Genomic DNA, 24,994 nt, shown 5'->3' on the forward strand with positions numbered 1-24,994 from the left:
TTTTTCAGAAATTAGAATTACCTTAAAAACAAAGTGGTTCTAATTTGCGAGCGTCGACTGTACTAATATAACATCCATATAACTGTTATTATTCCTGATTAAAACAAAAAATTGAAATTGGTTTCATTTGGTTCAAATGTTCCTAAAATAAGATGAAAAAATATTCATATTCTTCCAAATAAAAGTACATATGTTTATAAATATACATTTATACACATACATATAAATATGTAGATCAGTAAACTTCCAAACAAGTAGGGATGTTTGTCTTATTTGCATTATGAAGTGATATTAAATGCATGCAATTTTTACGTGCTGCTTGCTGGTGCTAGGCACTAATTGCAAAAACAAATAATTACACCAAAAACTAATTTGACTCTTTTCTTCGCAAACAAGCAAATCTGTTTTTTGTTTTCATTTTTGTCCTTCATTCATTAATAGTAAAATTTTGAGAAAGAACAAGCATAAGCGCGACCGATCTAGCTGCAGTGCAGAAAGAAGAAATATCTTCACTCCGCCCTCCCGTGCCTGTTGCTGAAAATTTAATAATTGAGTCATTGTGACTCTATAATATTTTTACACAATGGATAAACTCTCCGATTGAAGACAGTGTCAAATTTTATTTTTAATCTTTATTTATTAAGGTATTTGTATAAATCTATCAATGTTTAGCCACTTTATATTTATATTGTAAATGCGTTGTAATCTATTATATTCGGTAATAGCCAGCGTATTCTTTTCCTTGGTTATTTTTTCGTTCTTCGATGCTTGCTGTATATCAAAGGGTTATTAATGTTGATGTATAGGCATGTCCACGCCTATATAAAGTTTATTAAAAAGATATAAAAGTGTTCACGCTTATATATGTTGCAGTGGAAAGGATATAAATATGTTCACTATCATATAGGATTCAATAGAAGGTATATATGTATATATCAGAGGAATATATCCGCAGGGTTCAGTACAAAAAATATAATATAACTATTTAAACTAAGAATAACCAATTCATGATGAGGAAATAGAGGGGAAAACTAATAAAATAAATAACTAACAAAATAAATAACACAGGTTGTATATTATATGCTTAATTATTACAAACTAGATATATTTCAAAGAAAACTAATACAATAATAAGTAATAAAATAATTAATATAATTCATGTAATATGATTTATATAGTATATAACATTATATAGTATATATATAATATGAATTATGTATAGGTATTTATATATACAAAATTCAATTAATTATATAAAAAAAAATGACATTGATATAATATATACATAATATAAAACATGCTGTGGAATTCTTTGCTGCTGCTGCATACAACTGTTGCTGACCGTTAACAATATTTGAAGCTAACCAATCAACTGTTTAGATATCACTGGCTAACGTCCTTTAGTTGGGTTTTTCCCTTTAATTCAGAGTCTTCTTCTTCGGAGTTGAGCAAATATTATTCTGAACATACATGGTTTGCAGTCACCAACTAATCACTTGATTTAATTAATTTATTTAAATGTTTTCTTTTAATAATCTTTTAGAAAATTTCTTTCTGTTAAGTTTTAATTATTCAAATTTTATCGAATTTATTTTAGTTCATTTAAACTCTATTTTAAGTTATAGTTTCACACGTAAATTTTCACTACTTAAATGTTTTCTTTTATCACGTTTGTCGTTCACTTTTCATTTTTTTACTCCGAGTCCGTCGCGAGGATCAACCATACACCTTAAAAAAAACCACGAGACTCCCCAGCAGCATAAAACTGTTTTCTTTCGACTCCCGCTTTTATTTCCTTTTTTTTATCACTGCTAGCAGTACACTCTCCAGTTAGCCGTTTTTTTTTCGTTCATCAATTCAATCTTTCTCCTCACCAGATGTTCGGTTGTTTTACCTCCAGACTTCTTTCTCTTTTCTCACCTTGCGATTTTAAGCTGCACTCTCAGCTTTGGCAAAAAGAAAATGTAAACACACAAAATGTCATTTCTCTCGTCGTTATCTTCGTTTTGATTTTTTTATAAACGTGTTTGGCTGCCAGTGTTTAATATTTTTTTATTTATTTATCAAAACAAAGATGAATATAAAAAATACATATTAATTTCCTTAAGCTGGAGCTATTCTAATAGCAATGAAGTTACCTTTGTCTCTTTTGAAATTATCAATGTATCCTTGATTAAATGAATATCTATGGTTAAGATGTTTTCAGTTCTCGCTTCTAACATTATGGGTCTATATTGAATGCGAACATTTATTAGTTGGTTATTATAAATAATTATAAAGCATTAAGTACAAAGCATAAAGAAGAACAATAACCTGGTGTCAGATGTAAATATAATACTGCAAGATTAAATGAATGGAGGGTGTGCACCAATGAAGGAATGATGCGAATATATAGCCTAGCCTTCTCAACTGTGAACATCACCTATCCGCGGCGCTTCCTGGTATAACCTGAAAATATATAATTGAACTGAAATTCTCTAAATACTAAACAGCAATCTTATCTCCAGGTAAGCAAATAAGTAGTTGGGGGTTGATCGCAAGGTCAGCAACTTTGCTTCGGAAAAATTTTAACGCTGCGTATTGACGGGCTATGGCGACGAAATTTGGACTTGAGATTTAGAGCATGGAACGTATTAACTACGCTGTTGTGAGTCGAAAGGCTCAGACTATAAAGAACGTTCTTGGTTTATATTCCATCATAAGGCATGCCTAAAAGTAGGCAACGTCGTTTGCGGCTTGCGCAATAGTAGTAACCAAGGTCAGCTCATCAGCTTGACGGTAAGAAATGCTGATTTTTGGTTTTTTGTTAATTGTGTCAAGCTGAAAGCGAATTTGAAAATAAATAATTAAAAGTTGCAATAATATCGAGTGCAACTTAAGTTATTGACGTTCTTGCGAATTATGCGATCCGCAAAAGATCCAGTTGACTCCTTTGAAAAATGCGGAGTATACAAAATCAAATGTGGCTCTGCAACAATATATACATCGGACAAACAAAAAGACCCTTATTAGAGTAGAGCTCAGTAACTTCATGTACGGTCGTGTTTTTGTGCGATGTGCGTACTTTCTTAATATTAAAGCCTTATTCGTTTGAGAAAACAAGCGAAGTGCGGACAAATTTGCAAGCGCGACGTAAAACATTTTAAGTTGATATTAATTTACTTCAACGAGATTTTTCAAAAAAATAAAACATCTGAATGATTCAAGGTGCAAAATATTAATAATTTATTTTCTAAAATTCTACTTTTACAATAGTTCATGATTTTATTTATATTGCTGAATATTGATTGTATTTCCATATAACAGAAATACTAACATAATCAGTAGTCAGCAGAAAATATTTATATGAATTTATTTTATTAACAATGTCTTTACAATAATCAATTATTTCGTTTATATTGCTGATTATTGACCTTATTTCCACATACCGGAAATGCTTACATATTCAATAATCAAAAGTTATTTATACAGAATGGAATTATCTATTTGGTAAAAAAAGAAATATTAAAAATATACTTTTAATAAAAATGAAAAATGCAATGATACAAAAATACAATATACAATATATATAAAACATACTATAATAACATTTCGTTCAATAATGTGTGTGACTAACTATTTAATTAAAACACATTTTTTTGCCAAAATTGTTTTTATTCATCAACATAGCCCCCTTTTAGGGAGATACAATCATTCCAACGCTTTTGCAATCTTTCGATACCGCCTTTGTAAAACGATTTTTCTTTGCCTTCAAAATAGACGTTAGTTTCGGCGATTACTTCATTATTTGAGCCAAATCTCTTACCAAGGAGCATCTTTTTGAGGTCTGCGAAGAGCCAGTAGTCGCTGGGGGCCAGATCTGGAGAATACGGTGGGTGCGGTAGCAATTCGTAGCTCAATTCGTTCAATTTTGCCATCGTTTTCATCGACTTGTGACACGGTGCATTGTCTTGGTGGAACAAAACTGTTATCTTCGCCATATGAGGCCGTTTCTTTGCGATTTCAACTTTCAAACGCTCCAATAACGCTATATAGTAGTCGCTGTTGATGGTCTTCCCCTTCTGGAGATAGTCGATGAATATTATTCCATGCGCATCCCAAAATACAGACGCCATAACCTTGCCAGCCAACTGCTGCGTCTTTGGTTGCTTTGGGCGGCCTTCACCGGCTGCATGCCACTCAGCAGACTGCCGATTTGACTCTGGAGTGTAATGGTGGATCCATGTTTCATCCATCGTGATGTACCGACGCAAAAACTCCGACTTATTGCGCGTAAACATGTCCAAACAGCTCTTTGAATCATCGATTCGTTGTTGTTTTTGCTCCGGTGTGAGCAAACGCGGCACCCATTTGGAAAACACCTTTTTCATACCCAAATGTTCGTGAATTATGGTGTGTACACTACCTGCTGACATCTGTAGAATGTCAGCAATCTCCCTCACTTTCACTTTACGGTCGGACATAATGATTTTCAGTGTTTTTTCAACGTTTTCCGGAATAACAGCGTCATTTGGCCGTCCAGTAGATGGAATGTCATCGGTGTCTGTACGACCACGTTTAAATTCGGCATGCCAATAACAAATGCTTCTTTTTGATGAAGCAGAGTCCGAATAATGTTTTTCAAGCCATTCCTGGCATTGAACAGTATTTTTTTTCATTAAAAAACAATGATAAATAAGCTCACGGAATTGCTTTGAATTCATTTTTTTTTTGAAAACTCAAAAGTAGCGTCACTTAAAGCATTGTAACTTGTAAACAAATGGTCGGATTAACATATGATTTTGACGGTAAACCTAAAAAGGTTGCCACTTTCGAAAAAAATATTTATTTAGTATTAGTACCGCCATCTATGTATCAGTCACACATATTATTGAACGAAGTGTTAAATACTAGTATAGGAGGGCATACATAACTCGCGAATTTACTTAAAATTATATAATTATATTTATCAAAAATTTGCTAAATTTTTCTGTATTTACAAAAACACGCTTTGATAACTCTGAGTTGTTTTATTTTTTTCACACGTGTGACCAGCCGATACAGACAGCATTAAATTCAATTTCACATGCGCACATAGTGTTGCAAAACAATTAATCTACTACACAATTTTTGTTTTCTTTTAAATTTTATATCGATCTAAGATCTCGCCACGTAATTTGATATATACCAACGAACAGTTTCCCCAGACAAGCCGCTCCTATTGTAACAACTACCACTATTGAATAACCTTACGCAAACGTAATGAAAAGCTCTTCTAATATACCAAGCAATATTACTCAATCGGAAACTCCTACCCTACAGACGATGATTGCTCAATTAGCAAACTCTGTTTCACAAATGAATCAACTTATGATTTCAATGCAAGCTCTACTTAGCGCTATCAAATCGCTAATTGAACCTTGATTTTACCTCTTCAGGTCAACCCACCTATTGCCCCCAGACTCATGTAAAATTCCTGAGCTAATTGATTTTGGTGTTGTCAGAGGCATACTCCGAAACCTTATAAATTCTCTAACTTGTTGCGAATTGTCTTCTGATCACTCACCTGTCCTGATAACTGTTTCAAATACAGCACTCTGCTACGGGAAATTATTTAAGCTTAACTCCAAACAAACTAACTGGATTAAATTCCGAAAATACATTAGCAGTCACATAAACTTAAAACCCAAGCTAAGAAGTGTAAAAGATATAGACTTAGGCTTATATGATCTTATGACTATTATAACCGCCGCTGCAGTGCATGCAACACCCATCAAGCATGACCCCAACCAAAGCCTTCAAAAAGGACGTCTGCTCTAATTGATAAACGTTTAAAAGAAAATCGCCGCCTACGAAAAGAATGACAACGAACTAGATCTCCATCCGCAAAGCAAATATTTAATCAAGCAGCTAAGCTATTAAAAGAAACTTTAGATAAAGAACTGCATGAAAATATACTGAAATTTACGGAAAACCTCTTCCCATTCGGAAAAGATAAACTCTCATTATGGAAAGCCACTAAGCGATTAAAAGGCCTAAAGGAAACTGAACCACCTCTAAGGCTGGGAAACGGAAAATGGGCAAGGAGTAATAAGGAAAAAGCTCTAGCTTTTGCTGAATACCTGCAAACGGTTTTCACACCCAATTCACGTACGGGTCATTTCAAAATTAATGCCAGCATTAGAAATGCGGAAAGGGCTCCGAATTCAATAAAAGTCAATCCTAATGATGTCAAGAAAATTATTGACCAGCTTCAAATAAAAAAGCTTCTGGTCATGACCTAATAAGCAATGAAATGATATCTCAGCTCCCGGATATTGCTGTAAGAATGTTTTCTTATTTATGCAACGCGATGCTTGCAAAATCACAATGATCGCAAAATCTGGCAAGGACGTAACACAAGTAACCTCTTACAGACCAATTAGCTTACTGCCAACCCTTTCAAAGCTATTTGAAAAATTATTGTTAACAAAGCTTCTCCCGTCCATTAATGAAAATAACATCATTCCTTCTCACCAATTTGGTTTTCGGCATAAACAGAGCACAATTAAGCAAGTTCACCGAGTGGCAAACGAAATTAGAAAGGCCTATGAAGAAGGAAAATACTGTTCTGCCCTATTTCTTGACATTGCACAGGCCTTTGACAAAGTATATCACGAATGTCTTATCTTTAAAATTAGGCAAATTCTACCAGCTTCTTTTTATAAACTATTGATTTCATACCTAACTACACGTAAATACAAGGTAAAACTCAAGGATACAACCACAGATAAGATTGATGTGAGTGCTGGAGTTCCGCAGGGCAGCGTTCTTGGACCGGTTTTATACCTCATATTTACATCGGATTTGCCGACTAGTCAAAAAATAACATCTACGTTTGCAGACCATACTGCTGTTCTCAGCGTTCATAAAAATTCTTTCACCGCTTCCCAGGAAGTACAGGCTCATCTTAGGGACGTCCAAAACTGGCTAAGCGACTGGCGCACCACAATAACCTGGTGTCAGATGTAAATATAATACTGCAAGATTAAATGAATGGAGGGTGTGCACCAATGAAGGAATGATGCGAATATATAGCCTAGCCTTCTCAACTGTGAACATCACCTATCCGCGGCGCTTCCTGGTATAACCTGAAAATATATAATTGCACTGAAATTCTCTAAATTCTAAACAGCAATCTTATCTCCAGGTAAGCAAATAAGTAGTTGGGGGTTGATCGCAAGGTCAGCAACTTTGCTTCGGAAAAATTTTAACGCTGCGTATTGACGGGCTATGTCGACGAAATTTGGACTTGAGATTTAGAGCATGGAACGTATTAACTACGCTGTTGTGAGTCGAAAGGCTCTGACTATAAAGAACGTTCTTGGTTTATATTCCATCATAAGGCATGCCTAAAAGTAGGCAACGTCGTTTGCGGCTTGCGCAATAGTAGTAACCAAGGTCAGCTCATCAGCTTGACGGTTATTGACGTTCTTGCGAATTATGCGATCCGCAAAAGATCCAGTTGACTCCTTTGAAAAATGCGGAGTATACAAAATCAAATGTGGCTCCTGCAACAATATATACATCGGACAAACAAAAAGACCCTTATTAGAGTAGAGCTCAGTAACTTCATGTACGGTCGTGTTTTTGTGCGATGTGCGTACTTTCTTAATATTAAAGCCTTATTCGTTTGAGAAAACAAGCGAAGTGCGGACAAATTTGCAAGCGCGACGTAAAACATTTTAAGTTGATATTAATTTACTTCAACGAGATTTTTCAAAAAAATAAAACATCTGAATGATTCAAGGTGCAAAATATTAATAATTTATTTTCTAAAATTCTACTTTTACAATAGTTCATGATTTTATTTATATTGCTGAATATTGATTGTATTTCCATATAACAGAAATACTAACATAATCAGTAGTCAGCAGAAAATATTTATATGAATTTATTTTATTAACAATGTCTTTACAATAATCAATTATTTCGTTTATATTGCTGATTATTGACCTTATTTCCACATACCGGAAATGCTTACATATTCAATAATCAAAAGTTATTTATACAGAATGGAATTATCTATTTGGTAAAAAAAGAAATATTAAAAATATACTTTTAATAAAAATGAAAAATGCAATGATACAAAAATACAATATACAATATATATAAAACATACTATAATAACATTTCGTTCAATAATGTGTGTGACTAACTATTTAATTAAAACACATTTTTTTGCCAAAATTGTTTTTATTCATCAACATAGCCCCCTTTTAGGGAGATACAATCATTCCAACGCTTTTGCAATCTTTCGATACCGCCTTTGTAAAACGATTTTTCTTTGCCTTCAAAATAGACGTTAGTTTCGGCGATTACTTCATTATTTGAGCCAAATCTCTTACCAAGGAGCATCTTTTTGAGGTCTGCGAAGAGCCAGTAGTCGCTGGGGGCCAGATCTGGAGAATACGGTGGGTGCGGTAGCAATTCGTAGCTCAATTCGTTCAATTTTGCCATCGTTTTCATCGACTTGTGACACGGTGCATTGTCTTGGTGGAACAAAACTGTTTTCTTCGCCATATGTGGCCGTTTCTTTGCGATTTCAACTTTCAAACGCTCCAATAACGCTATATAGTAGTCGCTGTTGATGGTCTTCCCCTTCTGGAGATAGTCGATGAATATTATTCCATGCGCATCCCAAAATACAGACGCCATAACCTTGCCAGCCAACTGCTGCGTCTTTGGTTGCTTTGGGCGGCCTTCACCGGCTGCATGCCACTCAGCAGACTGCCGATTTGACTCTGGAGTGTAATGGTGGATCCATGTTTCATCCATCGTGATGTACCGACGCAAAAACTCCGACTTATTGCGCGTAAACATGTCCAAACAGCTCTTTGAATCATCGATTCGTTGTTGTTTTTGCTCCGGTGTGAGCAAACGCGGCACCCATTTGGAAAACACCTTTTTCATACCCAAATGTTCGTGAATTATGGTGTGTACACTACCTGCTGACATCTGTAGAATGTCAGCAATCTCCCTCACTTTCACTTTACGGTCGGACATAATGATTTTCAGTGTTTTTTCAACGTTTTCCGGAATAACAGCGTCATTTGGCCGTCCAGTAGATGGAATGTCATCGGTGTCTGTACGACCACGTTTAAATTCGGCATGCCAATAACAAATGCTTCTTTTTGATGAAGCAGAGTCCGAATAATGTTTTTCAAGCCATTCCTGGCATTGAACAGTATTTTTTTTCATTAAAAAACAATGATAAATAAGCTCACGGAATTGCTTTGAATTCATTTTTTTTTTGAAAACTCAAAAGTAGCGTCACTTAAAGCATTGTAACTTGTAAACAAATGGTCGGATTAACATATGATTTTGACGGTAAACCTAAAAAGGTTGCCACTTTCGAAAAAAATATTTATTTAGTATTAGTACCGCCATCTATGTATCAGTCACACATATTATTGAACGAAGTGTTAAATACTAGTATAGGAGGGCATACATAACTCGCGAATTTACTTAAAATTATATAATTATATTTATCAAAAATTTGCTAAATTTTTCTGTATTTACAAAAACACGCTTTGATAACTCTGAGTTGTTTTATTTTTTTCACACGTGTGACCAGCCGATACAGACAGCATTAAATTCAATTTCACATGCGCACATAGTGTTGCAAAACAATTAATCTACTACACAATTTTTGTTTTCTTTTAAATTTTATATCGATCTAAGATCTCGCCACGTAATTTGATATATACCAACGAACAGTTTCCCCAGACAAGCCGCTCCTATTGTAACAACTACCACTATTGAATAACCTTACGCAAACGTAATGAAAAGCTCTTCTAACATACTAAGCAATATTACTCAATCGGAAACTCCTACCCTACAGACGATGATTGCTCAATTAGCAAACTCTGTTTCACAAATGAATCAACTTATGATTTCAATGCAAGCTCTACTTAGCGCTATCAAATCGCTAATTGAACCTTGATTTTACCTCTTCAGGTCAACCCACCTATTGCCCCCAGACTCATGTAAAATTCCTGAGCTAATTGATTTTGGTGTTGTCAGAGGCATACTCCGAAACCTTATAAATTCTCTAACTTGTTGCGAATTGTCTTCTGATCACTCACCTGTCCTGATAACTGTTTCAAATAAAGCACTCTGCTACGGGAAATTATTTAAGCTTAACTCCAAACAAACTAACTGGATTAAATTCCAAAAATACATTAGCAGTCACATAAACTTAAAACCCAAGCTAAGAAGTGTAAAAGATATAGACTTAGGCTTATATGATCTTATGACTATTATAACCGCCGCTGCAGTGCATGCAACACCCATCAAGCATGACCCCAACCAAAGCCTTCAAAAAGGACGTCTGCTCTAATTGATAAACGTTTAAAAGAAAATCGCCGCCTACGAAAAGAATGACAACGAACTAGATCTCCATCCGCAAAGCAAATATTTAATCAAGCAGCTAAGCTATTAAAAGAAACTTTAGATAAAGAACTGCATGAAAATATACTGAAATTTACGGAAAACCTCTTCCCATTCGGAAAAGATAAACTCTCATTATGGAAAGCCACTAAGCGATTAAAAGGCCTAAAGGAAACTGAACCACCTCTAAGGCTGGGAAACGGAAAATGGGCAAGGAGTAATAAGGAAAAAGCTCTAGCTTTTGCTGAATACCTGCAAACGGTTTTCACACCCAATTCACGTACGGGTCATTTCAAAATTAATGCCAGCATTAGAAATGCGGAAAGGGCTCCGAATTCAATAAAAGTCAATCCTAATGATGTCAAGAAAATTATTGACCAGCTTCAAATAAAAAAGCTTCTGGTCATGACCTAATAAGCAATGAAATGATATCTCAGCTCCCGGATATTGCTGTAAGAATGTTTTCTTATTTATGCAACGCGATGCTTGCAAAATCACAATGATCGCAAAATCTGGCAAGGACGTAACACAAGTAACCTCTTACAGACCAATTAGCTTACTGCCAACCCTTTCAAAGCTATTTGAAAAATTATTGTTAACAAAGCTTCTCCCGTCCATTAATGAAAATAACATCATTCCTTCTCACCAATTTGGTTTTCGGCATAAACAGAGCACAATTAAGCAAGTTCACCGAGTGGCAAACGAAATTAGAAAGGCCTATGAAGAAGGAAAATACTGTTCTGCCCTATTTCTTGACATTGCACAGGCCTTTGACAAAGTATATCACGAATGTCTTATCTTTAAAATTAGGCAAATTCTACCAGCTTCTTTTTATAAACTATTGATTTCATACCTAACTACACGTAAATACAAGGTAAAACTCAAGGATACAACCACAGATAAGATTGATGTGAGTGCTGGAGTTCCGCAGGGCAGCGTTCTTGGACCGGTTTTATACCTCATATTTACATCGGATTTGCCGACTAGTCAAAAAATAACATCTACGTTTGCAGACCATACTGCTGTTCTCAGCGTTCATAAAAATTCTTTCACCGCTTCCCAGGAAGTACAGGCTCATCTTAGGGACGTCCAAAACTGGCTAAGCGACTGGCGCACCACAATAACCTGGTGTCAGATGTAAATATAATACTGCAAGATTAAATGAATGGAGGGTGTGCACCAATGAAGGAATGATGCGAATATATAGCCTAGCCTTCTCAACTGTGAACATCACCTATCCGCGGCGCTTCCTGGTATAACCTGAAAATATATAATTGAACTGAAATTCTCTAAATACTAAACAGCAATCTTATCTCCAGGTAAGCAAATAAGTAGTTGGGGGTTGATCGCAAGGTCAGCAACTTTGCTTCGGAAAAATTTTAACGCTGCGTATTGACGGGCTATGGCGACGAAATTTGGACTTGAGATTTAGAGCATGGAACGTATTAACTACGCTGTTGTGAGTCGAAAGGCTCAGACTATAAAGAACGTTCTTGGTTTAAATTCCATCATAAGGCATGCCTAAAAGTAGGCAACGTCGTTTGCGGCTTGCGCAATAGTAGTAACCAAGGTCAGCTCATCAGCTTGACGGTAAGAAATGCTGATTTTTGGTTTTTTGTTAATTGTGTCAAGCTGAAAGCGAATTTGAAAATAAATAATTAAAAGTTGCAATAATATCGAGTGCAACTTAAGTTATTGACGTTCTTGCGAATTATGCGATCCGCAAAAGATCCAGTTGACTCCTTTGAAAAATGCGGAGTATACAAAATCAAATGTGGCTCTGCAACAATATATACATCGGACAAACAAAAAGACCCTTATTAGAGTAGAGCTCAGTAACTTCATGTACGGTCGTGTTTTTGTGCGATGTGCGTACTTTCTTAATATTAAAGCCTTATTCGTTTGAGAAAACAAGCGAAGTGCGGACAAATTTGCAAGCGCGACGTAAAACATTTTAAGTTGATATTAATTTACTTCAACGAGATTTTTCAAAAAAATAAAACATCTGAATGATTCAAGGTGCAAAATATTAATAATTTATTTTCTAAAATTCTACTTTTACAATAGTTCATGATTTTATTTATATTGCTGAATATTGATTGTATTTCCATATAACAGAAATACTAACATAATCAGTAGTCAGCAGAAAATATTTATATGAATTTATTTTATTAACAATGTCTTTACAATAATCAATTATTTCGTTTATATTGCTGATTATTGACCTTATTTCCACATACCGGAAATGCTTACATATTCAATAATCAAAAGTTATTTATACAGAATGGAATTATCTATTTGGTAAAAAAAGAAATATTAAAAATATACTTTTAATAAAAATGAAAAATGCAATGATACAAAAATACAATATACAATATATATAAAACATACTATAATAACATTTCGTTCAATAATGTGTGTGACTAACTATTTAATTAAAACACATTTTTTTGCCAAAATTGTTTTTATTCATCAACATAGCCCCCTTTTAGGGAGATACAATCATTCCAACGCTTTTGCAATCTTTCGATACCGCCTTTGTAAAACGATTTTTCTTTGCCTTCAAAAAAGACGTTAGTTTCGGCGATTACTTCATTATTTGAGCCAAATCTCTTACCACGGAGCATCTTTTTGAGGTCTGCGAAGAGCCAGTAGTCGCTGGGGGCCAGATCTGGAGAATACGGTGGGTGCGGTAGCAATTCGTAGCTCAATTCGTTCAATTTTGCCATCGTTTTCATCGACTTGTGACACGGTGCATTGTCTTGGTGGAACAAAACTGTTTTCTTCGCCATATGTGGCCGTTTCTTTGCGATTTCAACTTTCAAACGCTCCAATAACGCTATATAGTAGTCGCTGTTGATGGTCTTCCCCTTCTGGAGATAGTCGATGAATATTATTCCATGCGCATCCCAAAATACAGACGCCATAACCTTGCCAGCCAACTGCTGCGTCTTTGGTTGCTTTGGGCGGCCTTCACCGGCTGCATGCCACTCAGCAGACTGCCGATTTGACTCTGGAGTGTAATGGTGGATCCATGTTTCATCCATCGTGATGTACCGACGCAAAAACTCCGACTTATTGCGCGTAAACATGTCCAAACAGCTCTTTGAATCATCGATTCGTTGTTGTTTTTGCTCCGGTGTGAGCAAACGCGGCACCCATTTGGAAAACACCTTTTTCATACCCAAATGTTCGTGAATTATGGTGTGTACACTACCTGCTGACATCTGTAGAATGTCAGCAATCTCCCTCACTTTCACTTTACGGTCGGACATAATGATTTTCAGTGTTTTTTCAACGTTTTCCGGAATAACAGCGTCATTTGGCCGTCCAGTAGATGGAATGTCATCGGTGTCTGTACGACCACGTTTAAATTCGGCATGCCAATAACAAATGCTTCTTTTTGATGAAGCAGAGTCCGAATAATGTTTTTCAAGCCATTCCTGGCATTGAACAGTATTTTTTTTCATTAAAAAACAATGATAAATAAGCTCACGGAATTGCTTTGAATTCATTTTTTTTTTGAAAACTCAAAAGTAGCGTCACTTAAAGCATTGTAACTTGTAAACAAATGGTCGGATTAACATATGATTTTGACGGTAAACCTAAAAAGGTTGCCACTTTCGAAAAAAATATTTATTTAGTATTAGTACCGCCATCTATGTATCAGTCACACATATTATTGAACGAAGTGTTAAATACTAGTATAGGAGGGCATACATAACTCGCGAATTTACTTAAAATTATATAATTATATTTATCAAAAATTTGCTAAATTTTTCTGTATTTACAAAAACACGCTTTGATAACTCTGAGTTGTTTTATTTTTTTCACACGTGTGACCAGCCGATACAGACAGCATTAAATTCAATTTCACATGCGCACATAGTGTTGCAAAACAATTAATCTACTACACAATTTTTGTTTTCTTTTAAATTTTATATCGATCTAAGATCTCGCCACGTAATTTGATATATACCAACGAACAGTTTCCCCAGACAAGCCGCTCCTATTGTAACAACTACCACTATTGAATAACCTTACGCAAACGTAATGAAAAGCTCTTCTAACATACTAAGCAATATTACTCAATCGGAAACTCCTACCCTACAGACGATGATTGCTCAATTAGCAAACTCTGTTTCACAAATGAATCAACTTATGATTTCAATGCAAGCTCTACTTAGCGCTATCAAATCGCTAATTGAACCTTGATTTTACCTCTTCAGGTCAACCCACCTATTGCCCCCAGACTCATGTAAAATTCCTGAGCTAATTGATTTTGGTGTTGTCAGAGGCATACTCCGAAACCTTATAAATTCTCTAACTTGTTGCGAATTGTCTTCTGATCACTCACCTGTCCTGATAACTGTTTCAAATAAAGCACTCTGCTACGGGAAATTATTTAAGCTTAACTCCAAACAAACTAACTGGATTAAATTCCAAAAATACATTAGCAGTCACATAAACTTAAAACCCAAGCTAAGAAGTGTAAAAGATATAGACTTAGGCTTATATGATCTTATGACTATTATAACCGCCGCTGCAGTGCATGCAACACCCATCAAGCATGACCCCAACCAAAGCCTTCAAAAAGGACGTCTGCTCTAATTGATAAACGTTTAAAAGAAAATCGCCGCCTACGAAAAGAATGACAACGAACTAGATCTCCATCCGCAAAGCAAATATTTAATCAAGCAGCTAAGCTATTAAAAGAAACTTTAGATAAAGAACTGCATGAAAATATACTGAAATTTACGGAAAACCTCTTCCCATTCGGAAAAGATAAACTCTCATTATGGAAAGCCACTAAGCGATTAAAAGGCCTAAAGGAAACTGAACCACCTCTAAGGCTGGGAAACGGAAAATGGGCAAGGAGTAATAAGGAAAAAGCTCTAGCTTTTGCTGAATACCTGCAAACGGTTTTCACACCCAATTCACATACGGGTCATTTCAAAATTAATGCCAGCATTAGAAATGCGGAAAGGGCTCCGAATTCAATAAAAGTCAATCCTAATGATGTCAAGAAAATTATTGACCAGCTTCAAATAAAAAAGCTTCTGGTCATGACCTAATAAGCAATGAAATGATATCTCAGCTCCCGGATATTGCTGTAAGAATGTTTTCTTATTTATGCAACGCGATGCTTGCAAAATCACAATGATCGCAAAATCTGGCAAGGACGTAACACAAGTAACCTCTTACAGACCAATTAGCTTACTGCCAACCCTTTCAAAGCTATTTGAAAAATTATTGTTAACAAAGCTTCTCCCGTCCATTAATGAAAATAACATCATTCCTTCTCACCAATTTGGTTTTCGGCATAAACAGAGCACAATTAAGCAAGTTCACCGAGTGGCAAACGAAATTAGAAAGGCCTATGAAGAAGGAAAATACTGTTCTGCCCTATTTCTTGACATTGCACAGGCCTTTGACAAAGTATATCACGAATGTCTTATCTTTAAAATTAGGCAAATTCTACCAGCTTCTTTTTATAAACTATTGATTTCATACCTAACTACACGTAAATACAAGGTAAAACTCAAGGATACAACCACAGATAAGATTGATGTGAGTGCTGGAGTTCCGCAGGGCAGCGTTCTTGGACCGGTTTTATACCTCATATTTACATCGGATTTGCCGACTAGTCAAAAAATAACATCTACGTTTGCAGACCATACTGCTGTTCTCAGCGTTCATAAAAATTCTTTCACCACTTCCCAGGAAGTACAGGCTCATCTTAGGGACGTCCAAAACTGGCTAAGCGATTGGCGCATTCGCGTAAATGAACAAAAAAGTACACACATAACCTTTACACTTAGAAAAGATACTTGTCCACCTGTAACTCTAAATAACGTTATTATACCACGCGAAAAAAATTGTTCATCTTTTAAAGCAAACCAACCAGACACACAATTTTCGACCTCCTCGTAGGAATCAAAGTGGTGCTTAGCCAATGCGTGTCCCATTGATAAAAACAAATGGTAGTCGGAAGGAGCCAAGTCTGGTGAATACGGCGGGTGGGGTAGCAGCTCCCAGCCAAGTGTTTTGATTGCATCCTGAACACGTTTTGCTTTGTATGCAGGTGCATTGTCATGGAGCAGAATTACCTTGCCGTGTCTTCTGGCCCATTCTGATCGTTTCTCGAGCAATGCATGGTTAAAATTTATCATTTGTTGTTCATAGCGACCAGCATTGACGGTTTTACCAGGTTTTAGGAGCTCGTGGTACACCACACCTTTCTGGTCCCACCAAATACACAGCATTGTCTTCTTGCTGAATCGATCTGGTTTTGCAGTCGATGTTGATGGTTGTCCCGGATTTATTCTTAAAATAAATCCATTTTTCATCGCCAGTAACAATCCGATGCAAAACCGATTTTTTTTCGTGTCTTTGAAGCAAAATTTCACAAGTGTTTTTCGGTTTTCCATCTGTCTTTCATTCAATTCATCTGTCACTCATTTTCCACACTTTTGGATCTTTCCCATAGCTTTTAAACGGTCAGAAATTGTTTGTTGTGCAACATTTAACATTTCTGCCATTGGCTTTTGACCCAAAGTGTCATCTCCATCCAATATCGTTTGCAATTCGGCGTCTTCAAACTTTTTTGGCGGTCTTACACGTTCTTCATTTCTCACATCAAAATCATTATTTCTGAACCGTTGAAACCATCTTTTGCATGTTACTTCTGATAGAGCATGATCACCATATGCCTCGACAAGCATTCGATGCGACTCTGCACCACTTTTCTTCAAATGAAAACAAAAATTAATGCTTTCCGCAAATCATCACTTTCTGGTACAAAATTCGACATTTTTAACACGATGAAAAAATATGATGTTGTCTGTTCAATGACTTTACGTATACTAAATATATTTCACACATGGCATAGCAAACAAACAAAAAAAAGGCTCGTTCACAACAAATGTTCCCTGTCGGAACATTTGTATCTTTACACTCACTTCATACCGGTACACCTAATATAATAAAAGAAAATCACCACATCAACAGAGAAAACGCCCAAATAATCAAACACGTAAGGGATAGCTGGAAATCAGAAATGGCAGAGAGCATCGAAATACACAAACTTCCGGCCACAACTTTACTCAACGGCGATAAGGGCAACGTATCATCATAGCTTTGTAGATACATCCCAAAAAACAAAGATTCAGTCGACTAAACTACTTGTGTACAATGACGCCTGAACAACAATAAAACAAAACCAGACCAACCCCGCCACCATTTCCTACTGTAACGAAACTTTTTTCGTCCAGAAACGATTTATTGGTGATCGCAAATAGGAATTGTCACCACCTTGGAAATGGTCACTAACGAAATGTTGTTTCATTAGTCGTGGATTTGGTATGGGTGATAATCTCTCTATATAATTATCACCTTACCACTTGATCTAAATAAATAAGCAATAGACGTGTGTTTTCTATTACTTAATAAAAGGACATGGGAATAGCAATGTAAATTTCTATTCCTGATGCTTCAGCATGTATGTTTGGAGCGATCTGTTTTCTAGCTCGTTACCTTGCTGACTATCCTGAGCTGAAGAAATGTGAATTTCTTCGCAGTATAGTTGATCAATTGATCAATGTTTTTTTCAAAGTTTTGTTGAAGAAATGTGAATTTTTCCCTGTGAAATGGATTTGGCGTAAAAATGTTAATTTCTGACGCACCCGACAATGTATTGAAGAAATGTATATTTCTTCCCGTGAAATGGATTTGGCGTAGAAATTTTAATTTCTAATGCACCCGATAATGTATTGAAGAAATGTGTATTTCTTCCCGTGAAATAGATTTGGCGTAGAAATGTTAATTTCTAGCATACCCGACAATGTATTACAGAAATGTATATTTCTTTCTTACACTTACGCAGCACTATTAATACGATCTGATCGTAAGCTCGCTGTGGTACTGCCTAACTCGATTGTGATTTTGCTTCGCCTTTTATACTCGAGAAGTGTGATGCATACAGTTGTTTTGTTTTTGTAACTGCAACGGTGTTTTGTTTACAAATTGTGTTATTTTTTTTTTTTAATCCATTTATTTTATTACAATCTGTCAGGTATGAATGACAATAAGTAATACATATTAAGATGAATCGTAATTGTAAATTATAAGCGTTTTTATAATTGGGTTTTATGATCTTTATTTCAATTTCTTTAACACAATGTAAATTATAAACGTTTTTATAATTGGGTTTTGATTTCATTTAATTTATACAATTGAATTTATACAATTTCGGTTATTGATTGTTTAATCACCTTTTTATGTGTACCCGTGTGTTGACACGTTCGCGATCGAAAAACAAGAGACAGAATCAAACCAACGGAGTTTACTTGCAGCCAAAAAATATAACAATAAAATTTGCTCATCTCGAGCGCAAAAAACAAAAGGCAATAAAACAAGACTTAGAACCGTTGGTTTGATTACATCTTATACAGGGTTAGTTAGATAAATTAATTAACCATATATTAACCATATAAAATATTATATATATATATGAATTATATAATATATTAATTATAATAATTTAATTATACAATATGATTTACAATAGATTAAAATATAATAAATTATAATATATAAATCATATAACACATCAAATAATAATTCTACAGAATCCTACAATATTAACAATTTGACTTTAACCGCTCTAACATCCCGCCCCCCTTGAAAGGATTTTCAATTGGTAATAGTGCGAGTTTGTGGATTGGACGGCGTATTACTCCTTTTGGGGTTTGCACATCAACAACACGAACCAAATTATCTGGACCCCTGATGCAATGCACGATTCGGCCCATCAACCAGCGTAGTGGAGGCATATTGTCTTCATGGATTAGAACCAGAGCCCCCTCGGTGATGTTAGATTGTTCTTCTGTCCATTTGGTGCGTATCTGCAGCTCATTCAGATAGTCTCTAGACCATCTGCGCCAGAAGTGATGTTTGACTGCGGTTATACGAGACCATTTATCAATTAATGAAGCAGCTTCATACTGAGGACTTGGTTCAGATAAAGTTTTGAGCGGCCCACCGATAAGAAAATGTGCCGGCGTTAGCGCTTCGTAATCGCTCGGGTCACAAGAATGAGGTGTGATTGGTCGCGAATTTAAGATGGCTTCGATTTCAATCAGTGCTGTTCCAAGCTCCTCAAAGGTGAATCGAGTATTTGATAGTGTTCGATACAGATGGCCTTTCGCACTTTTTACAGCCGCTTCCCATAGACCTCCAAAGTGAGGTGCTCGGGGCGGTATAAAATTGAAATTTATGAATTGGTTGCTGCAAAAGGTGTGCAGCATCACTTGATTAGACTTCTCGAAAAACATCCTTTTTAACTCTGCTAGTTTGTTGTTAGCCCCAACGAAGTTTGTGGCGTTATCGCAATAGATGTCTGATGGTAACCCTCGTCTACCGATTAACCTTTTCAGTGCTGCAATAAATGCCTCCGTAGATAAGTCTGACACGGCTTCTAGATGAGCTGCCTTTGTAGACAAACAAACGAACACGGCTATATAGGTCTTATATGGAACCCGTCCCCGAATTCGGAGATACGTTAATATCGGACCGCAAAAATCTACCGCAGTACGCGCGAAAGGACGACTTGGAGTGAGGCGTTCGATTGGGAGATTACCCATCATTTGATTAAGTAGTTTGGGTTTATAACGCACGCAGTGAATACACGAGTGCACGACTCGGCGTGCAATTTCTCGAATATTAATTATCCAGAAGTTTAGTCGAGTAAGGGCAATTAGTGCCTTTGCGCCTGCATGATAGTTGCACAAGTGTACATGCCGAACATAAAGTTCCACAAAATAACAGCCCTTCGGCAACAAAATAGGGTGACGTTGGCCTACTGAGATGTCACTCAGCTCGAGGCGACCTCCCACCTTTAGTAATTGATAACCGAATACATTGTCCAGGAAGGGATTTAGATGCTTTAATGTACCTTCGGCTGGGTTCCCTCGTTGTAGGCGTTGTATATCAATTTCGAAGAATTGCTGTTGGATGACCCAAATAATACAGTGCAATGCCTTTTGTAGCTGAATAGGTTGAAGGGTACATTCTCCGTTCTTCAATTTATTCTTGGTTACATGATAAAAACGCTGTACCTGCGCTATTACTCGTAGCATCTTAGTGTATGAACTATATCTTGACAATACCTGTAATACGTAGTTGTCTTCATTTGTGTTAACGAATACAACCTTTCGCGTCTCTTTATTGACTTCTTCCATATCCAGGTTGTGACATTTCAAATGCGGCCAGTATTTATCAGCGAGTAACAAAAATTCCGGCCCCGTAAACCAACAAGACTCTGATAATTGGCGGATGTTACAGCCGCGCGACACAACATCTGCCGGGTTGGATTGGGTAGGAACGTGTCTCCATTGCCCATTTGCGGTAATATCTTGAATTTCCGCTACTCGATTGCCAACGAATGCAGACAGGGTTGATGAGTGCTGCTTCAACCAATGTAATACAATCTGTGAATCAGTCCAAAAAAACGTTTCACCCTTAAATTGCGCAAATATTGGTTGGACCTTCTGATACAGTTTGGCAAGAAGTAAGGCACCACAGAGTTCTAGTTTAGGTAGCGACTTCCGCTTTATAGGTGCCACACGGGATTTTGCAGTGAATAGCCTGACCGTCACCTTACCTGATGTGTTTTGTGATCGGAGAAATATACAGCAACCATATGCGCGTATTGAAGCGTCACAGAAACCGTGTACATCAACCTGTTGATAGTTTATGGATAGGCAGTACCTCGGCACCTTAACCGATGAAAGCGTTGTAAGATCTTGAATAAATGTTTTCCAAGCTGAGTGAAGATTTTGAGGGACTGACTCGTCCCAATCCACACGCAAAAGCCACAATTCTTGCATCATAATTTTGGCTACGAGTATGATCGGTGCTAGTAATCCAAGCGGGTCGAATAATGAAGACGCAAGGGATAAGATGGTGCGTTTTGTTACAATATGACCTGGTTGTGCATTAAACGAAAATAGGAAAACATCTTGCATTTGGTGCCACTTGATGCCTAGAGCGCTGGTGACTGTATCTGTATCAAGATTCAAACTCTTTGTTGTAGTATCGCTGATGAAGTCATGATGGTTTGAATGCCATTTGTCAAGATCGAAGCAACCCTTCTGTAGAATGGCCGTTAACTGATGTCTGATATTGGTGAGTTGATCAATGGAATCTGCTCCACCTAAGAAGTCGTCGACAAAGAACGATGATTTAATGAGTGCAGCGCCTATTGGGTATTGTGTTTCAAATTTGTCCGCCAAATACTGCAAACTCCTGGTTGCTAGGAAAGGTGCTGATGCAGTACCATAAGTGACTGTATTCAACTCGTAAGTACTAACAGGATCGGACTCCGTATCTCGCCAAAAAATATATTGGAATTTTCGATCTGGTTCATCTATCAGTATCTGTCGGTACATCTTAACAATGTCAGCCGTCAAGGCATATCGGTGCAAACGAAATTGAAGTAGCAACAAATATAACTCCGACTGAATTGTCGGGCCGACCAGTAGAATATCATTTAATGAACGTTGCGAAGTTGTTGGACATGACGCATCAAAAACCACCCTCAGCTTGGTCGAAGTGCTCGACGGTTTTAAAACACAATGATGAGGGATATAATAATGAGGTTCGTTGGTTTTCGGAGTCTCAACACGCGTCATGTGTCCGAGCTCTCGATATTGTTTCATGAATTCTTGATAGTCTTGCTTCAGTGCACGATTAGATGACAATCGCCGTTCTACAGAATAAAAACGGCGCAAGGCGATATTGTGTGTCAAACCAAGACAATCTGGTGAATCTTTGAATGGTAACCGAACGACAATTCTTCCCATCGCATTTTGGTGAACCGTTTCACGATATAATGACTCACACGCAACATGTGCTGGTGACCATGACTTTGAAGCCGATTGCACTTCCTCTATCTTCCACATCATTTCTAATTGATCGGAGACTGTATCTTCAACTGATAATAGGCATTTTGCTGCTGGTGATGCAAATGGCTGACCCTTGTACTTGCCAGATACAATCCATCCTAATAGTGTTTTTTGAAGTACTGGAAAATTTTCACCTAGTTTGATTTGACCGACAGACAAAATATCAAAGAAACTTTCAGCTCCAAGCAAGAGATCAACGCGCTTGGATTTAAAGAATTGCTCATCGGCGAGAGGTGTATTTGGTGGAACCTTCCACGACGATATATCGATTTCAGAACTTGGTTGATATGCGATGTGATTCGTAATACCAAAGTTTAAAGCAAGTTCAAGATTTGAATGACGAGATTTGATTGATGTGAGCGTCTGATACTTTATGTTGGTCAACGAACTACCAATACTGGAAACATGCAACCGATGTTTATGTTTTGCTAAACTAAGCTTCTTTGAAAACTCCTCCGTTATGAAGTTGACCTGAGAGCATGAATCAAGTAAGGCTCTACCCACTTGATAACTTCCCGATGAATCCTTCACTAAAACCAATGCAGTGGCTAGAATTATTTGCTCGGCCGATGACATATTAAGATGGGAATGGCTGGCAACGTTGTCGTTGGGCATAGCAGCGTGTTCTGTGCGTCGTGATGATCCCGCGCTCTTAATATTCGTTGGCAATTGCGAATGATGCAAGAGAGTGTGATGTGGCTTTGCGCAAACCTTACATTTAAACGTTGATGTACAATTAACCACATGATGGCGTGGCGATAAGCAGTTTATGCAGAGTTTTAGGCTCTTCACCTTTTCAAACCTTTGAACCACCTCCAGTGCCTTAAAACGATGACAATTCTGTATTAGGTGTTCATTGCTAGAACAAAATGAGCAAGAATTGCTAGATGTAGATGCAACAAATGCGTATTGTTTTGAGCGTCTGTTAGTCTTGGAGTTAAGACTATTAGGTTTACGTTGTGATGATGACTGATTGCCGTTTCCACTGTCAAGTGATTCGAGAAACTGGCAATGTCTATCCAACAATTTTGAGCAATCTTCCCAACTGGGTAATGTGTCAAAGTTACGCGATTCATTCCATTTCCTACGTGTAATTGCGTCCGTTTTTTGCATGATTAACGAGATAAGTAGAGCCTCACATATTTGTTTCTCTGTACCTAGCGAACAGAGTGAACCATACAAAGCGGATGCATTGTTTACCAGACTACGGAGTTGTTGGCTTGACTGACCCGATACTGCTGGTAGATCAAATAGTGTCGCGATATTTTCGGCGAAGATTAGGCTATTATTGTCATAGCGCGATTTAAGCCTATCCAGAGCCTTTGGATAGTTTTCATTCGAAATAGGAAATGCCTGTACTGTCTCTAGAGCTTGACCAGTAAGGCAGTTCAGCAAGTGATTAAATTTTTCAATATTTGTGAGGTATATTTCGCGATCTATGTATGATTTGGAGAAACGAATTAATAAAATTGTTATAATCCGAGTACTTACCACTGAATGTAGGTAATTTTAACAGTGGTAATTTTTTACTTGAGGTGGGCATCATTGCTGTTACGTCTAGCACTGATGCATTGTGGGCCTCTTCCTGCAGTTGAGACATGATTAATACTTTGGTGGAAACGTATAGGTCTTCTAATTCATCTCTAGCTGAGTCAGTTGCATCTAATTTCTCGATCAACGTCTGAAAAGCTAAGATTTGTTTAAAATATGATTCTAAAATACCTAGTCGACATTTCAGTTCTGGTTGTGAGAGCGAATTACTCTTTCCTTTGACGAACGCCTTGATTCTTGAAATACTCGCTTTCGTCGAGGCTCGCTGTTGTTTTAGTTCTGACAGTTCTGCCGTAGTGGTTGGCTCTGCCGTTGCCATTGAAACAGTTGTAGATACTTGAGAACAGCAAAGGATTTGACGAAGTCGAAAAGTCACAATAGCAACAGCGAACTTTCCGAAATTGAACTGCTCTTACGGTGGTTGTTGTCAGACGCGACGTTGACGAATCCGCACACTTACTGATTGGAAGCAAATATTAACCAGTAATCAACAAGTAAGTTAACTTGTTGTTGTTGTTGTAATTGTTCAGCGTGACCTTGATGCGGACACGAGGTTCTATTTGGCGCTTAGCAGAACCTAAGCCGAGAACCATAGAATGCACAATAGTACACACGTACGATAGTATATAGTATATATGTACAGATGTACGATATTATTAAAGTTAGCACACTTTAGATATATAACCGTTTAGGAGCAATACTCACACGAGCACATTATGGTTACAAATTAACCAAAAACAATAAAAGCGAAAGTATGTACAATCAACAAGTAAAGATAGCTTGTTGTTGTTATTTTAACTGTCGAGCACGACCTTGATGCGGACACGAGATTCTATTTTGAGGTTAGCGGACCTAAACCGAGAACCACCAATTGCACAAGAGTATATACGTACGATAGTACATATGTAATATATATATAGATGTACGATATATTATAATGGTTAGCACACGTTAGCTATATAGCTGGTTAGAAAAAGTATTCACACGCGCACATTAATGGTTACAAATTATCCAAAAACAATAAAAGCGAAAGTATGTACAATCAACAAGTAAAGATAGCTTGTTGT

The 24,994-nt window shown here is 36.8% G+C and overlaps 1 protein-coding gene across 1 annotated transcript in view; it reads right to left on the reverse strand.

The window, feature by feature from the left end:
* The window catches only part of LOC119686274, a 26,639-nt gene extending 2,393 nt beyond the window's left edge, over positions 1-24,246 (reverse strand). The window contains exons 1-2 of the mRNA XM_038100825.1: positions 23,907-24,246; positions 19,081-23,812 (exon numbers count right to left, since the gene is read on the reverse strand). Of these exons, the coding sequence (XP_037956753.1) occupies positions 19,081-23,812; positions 23,907-24,246 (5,072 nt within the window). The remainder of the gene's footprint in view (positions 1-19,080; positions 23,813-23,906) is intronic.
* Positions 24,247-24,994: the final 748 nt, after the last annotated feature.

Source organism: Teleopsis dalmanni, chromosome 1, assembly GCF_002237135.1.
Source record: "Teleopsis dalmanni isolate 2A chromosome 1, ASM223713v2, whole genome shotgun sequence".
Lineage (NCBI taxonomy): Eukaryota > Metazoa > Arthropoda > Insecta > Diptera > Diopsidae > Teleopsis > Teleopsis dalmanni.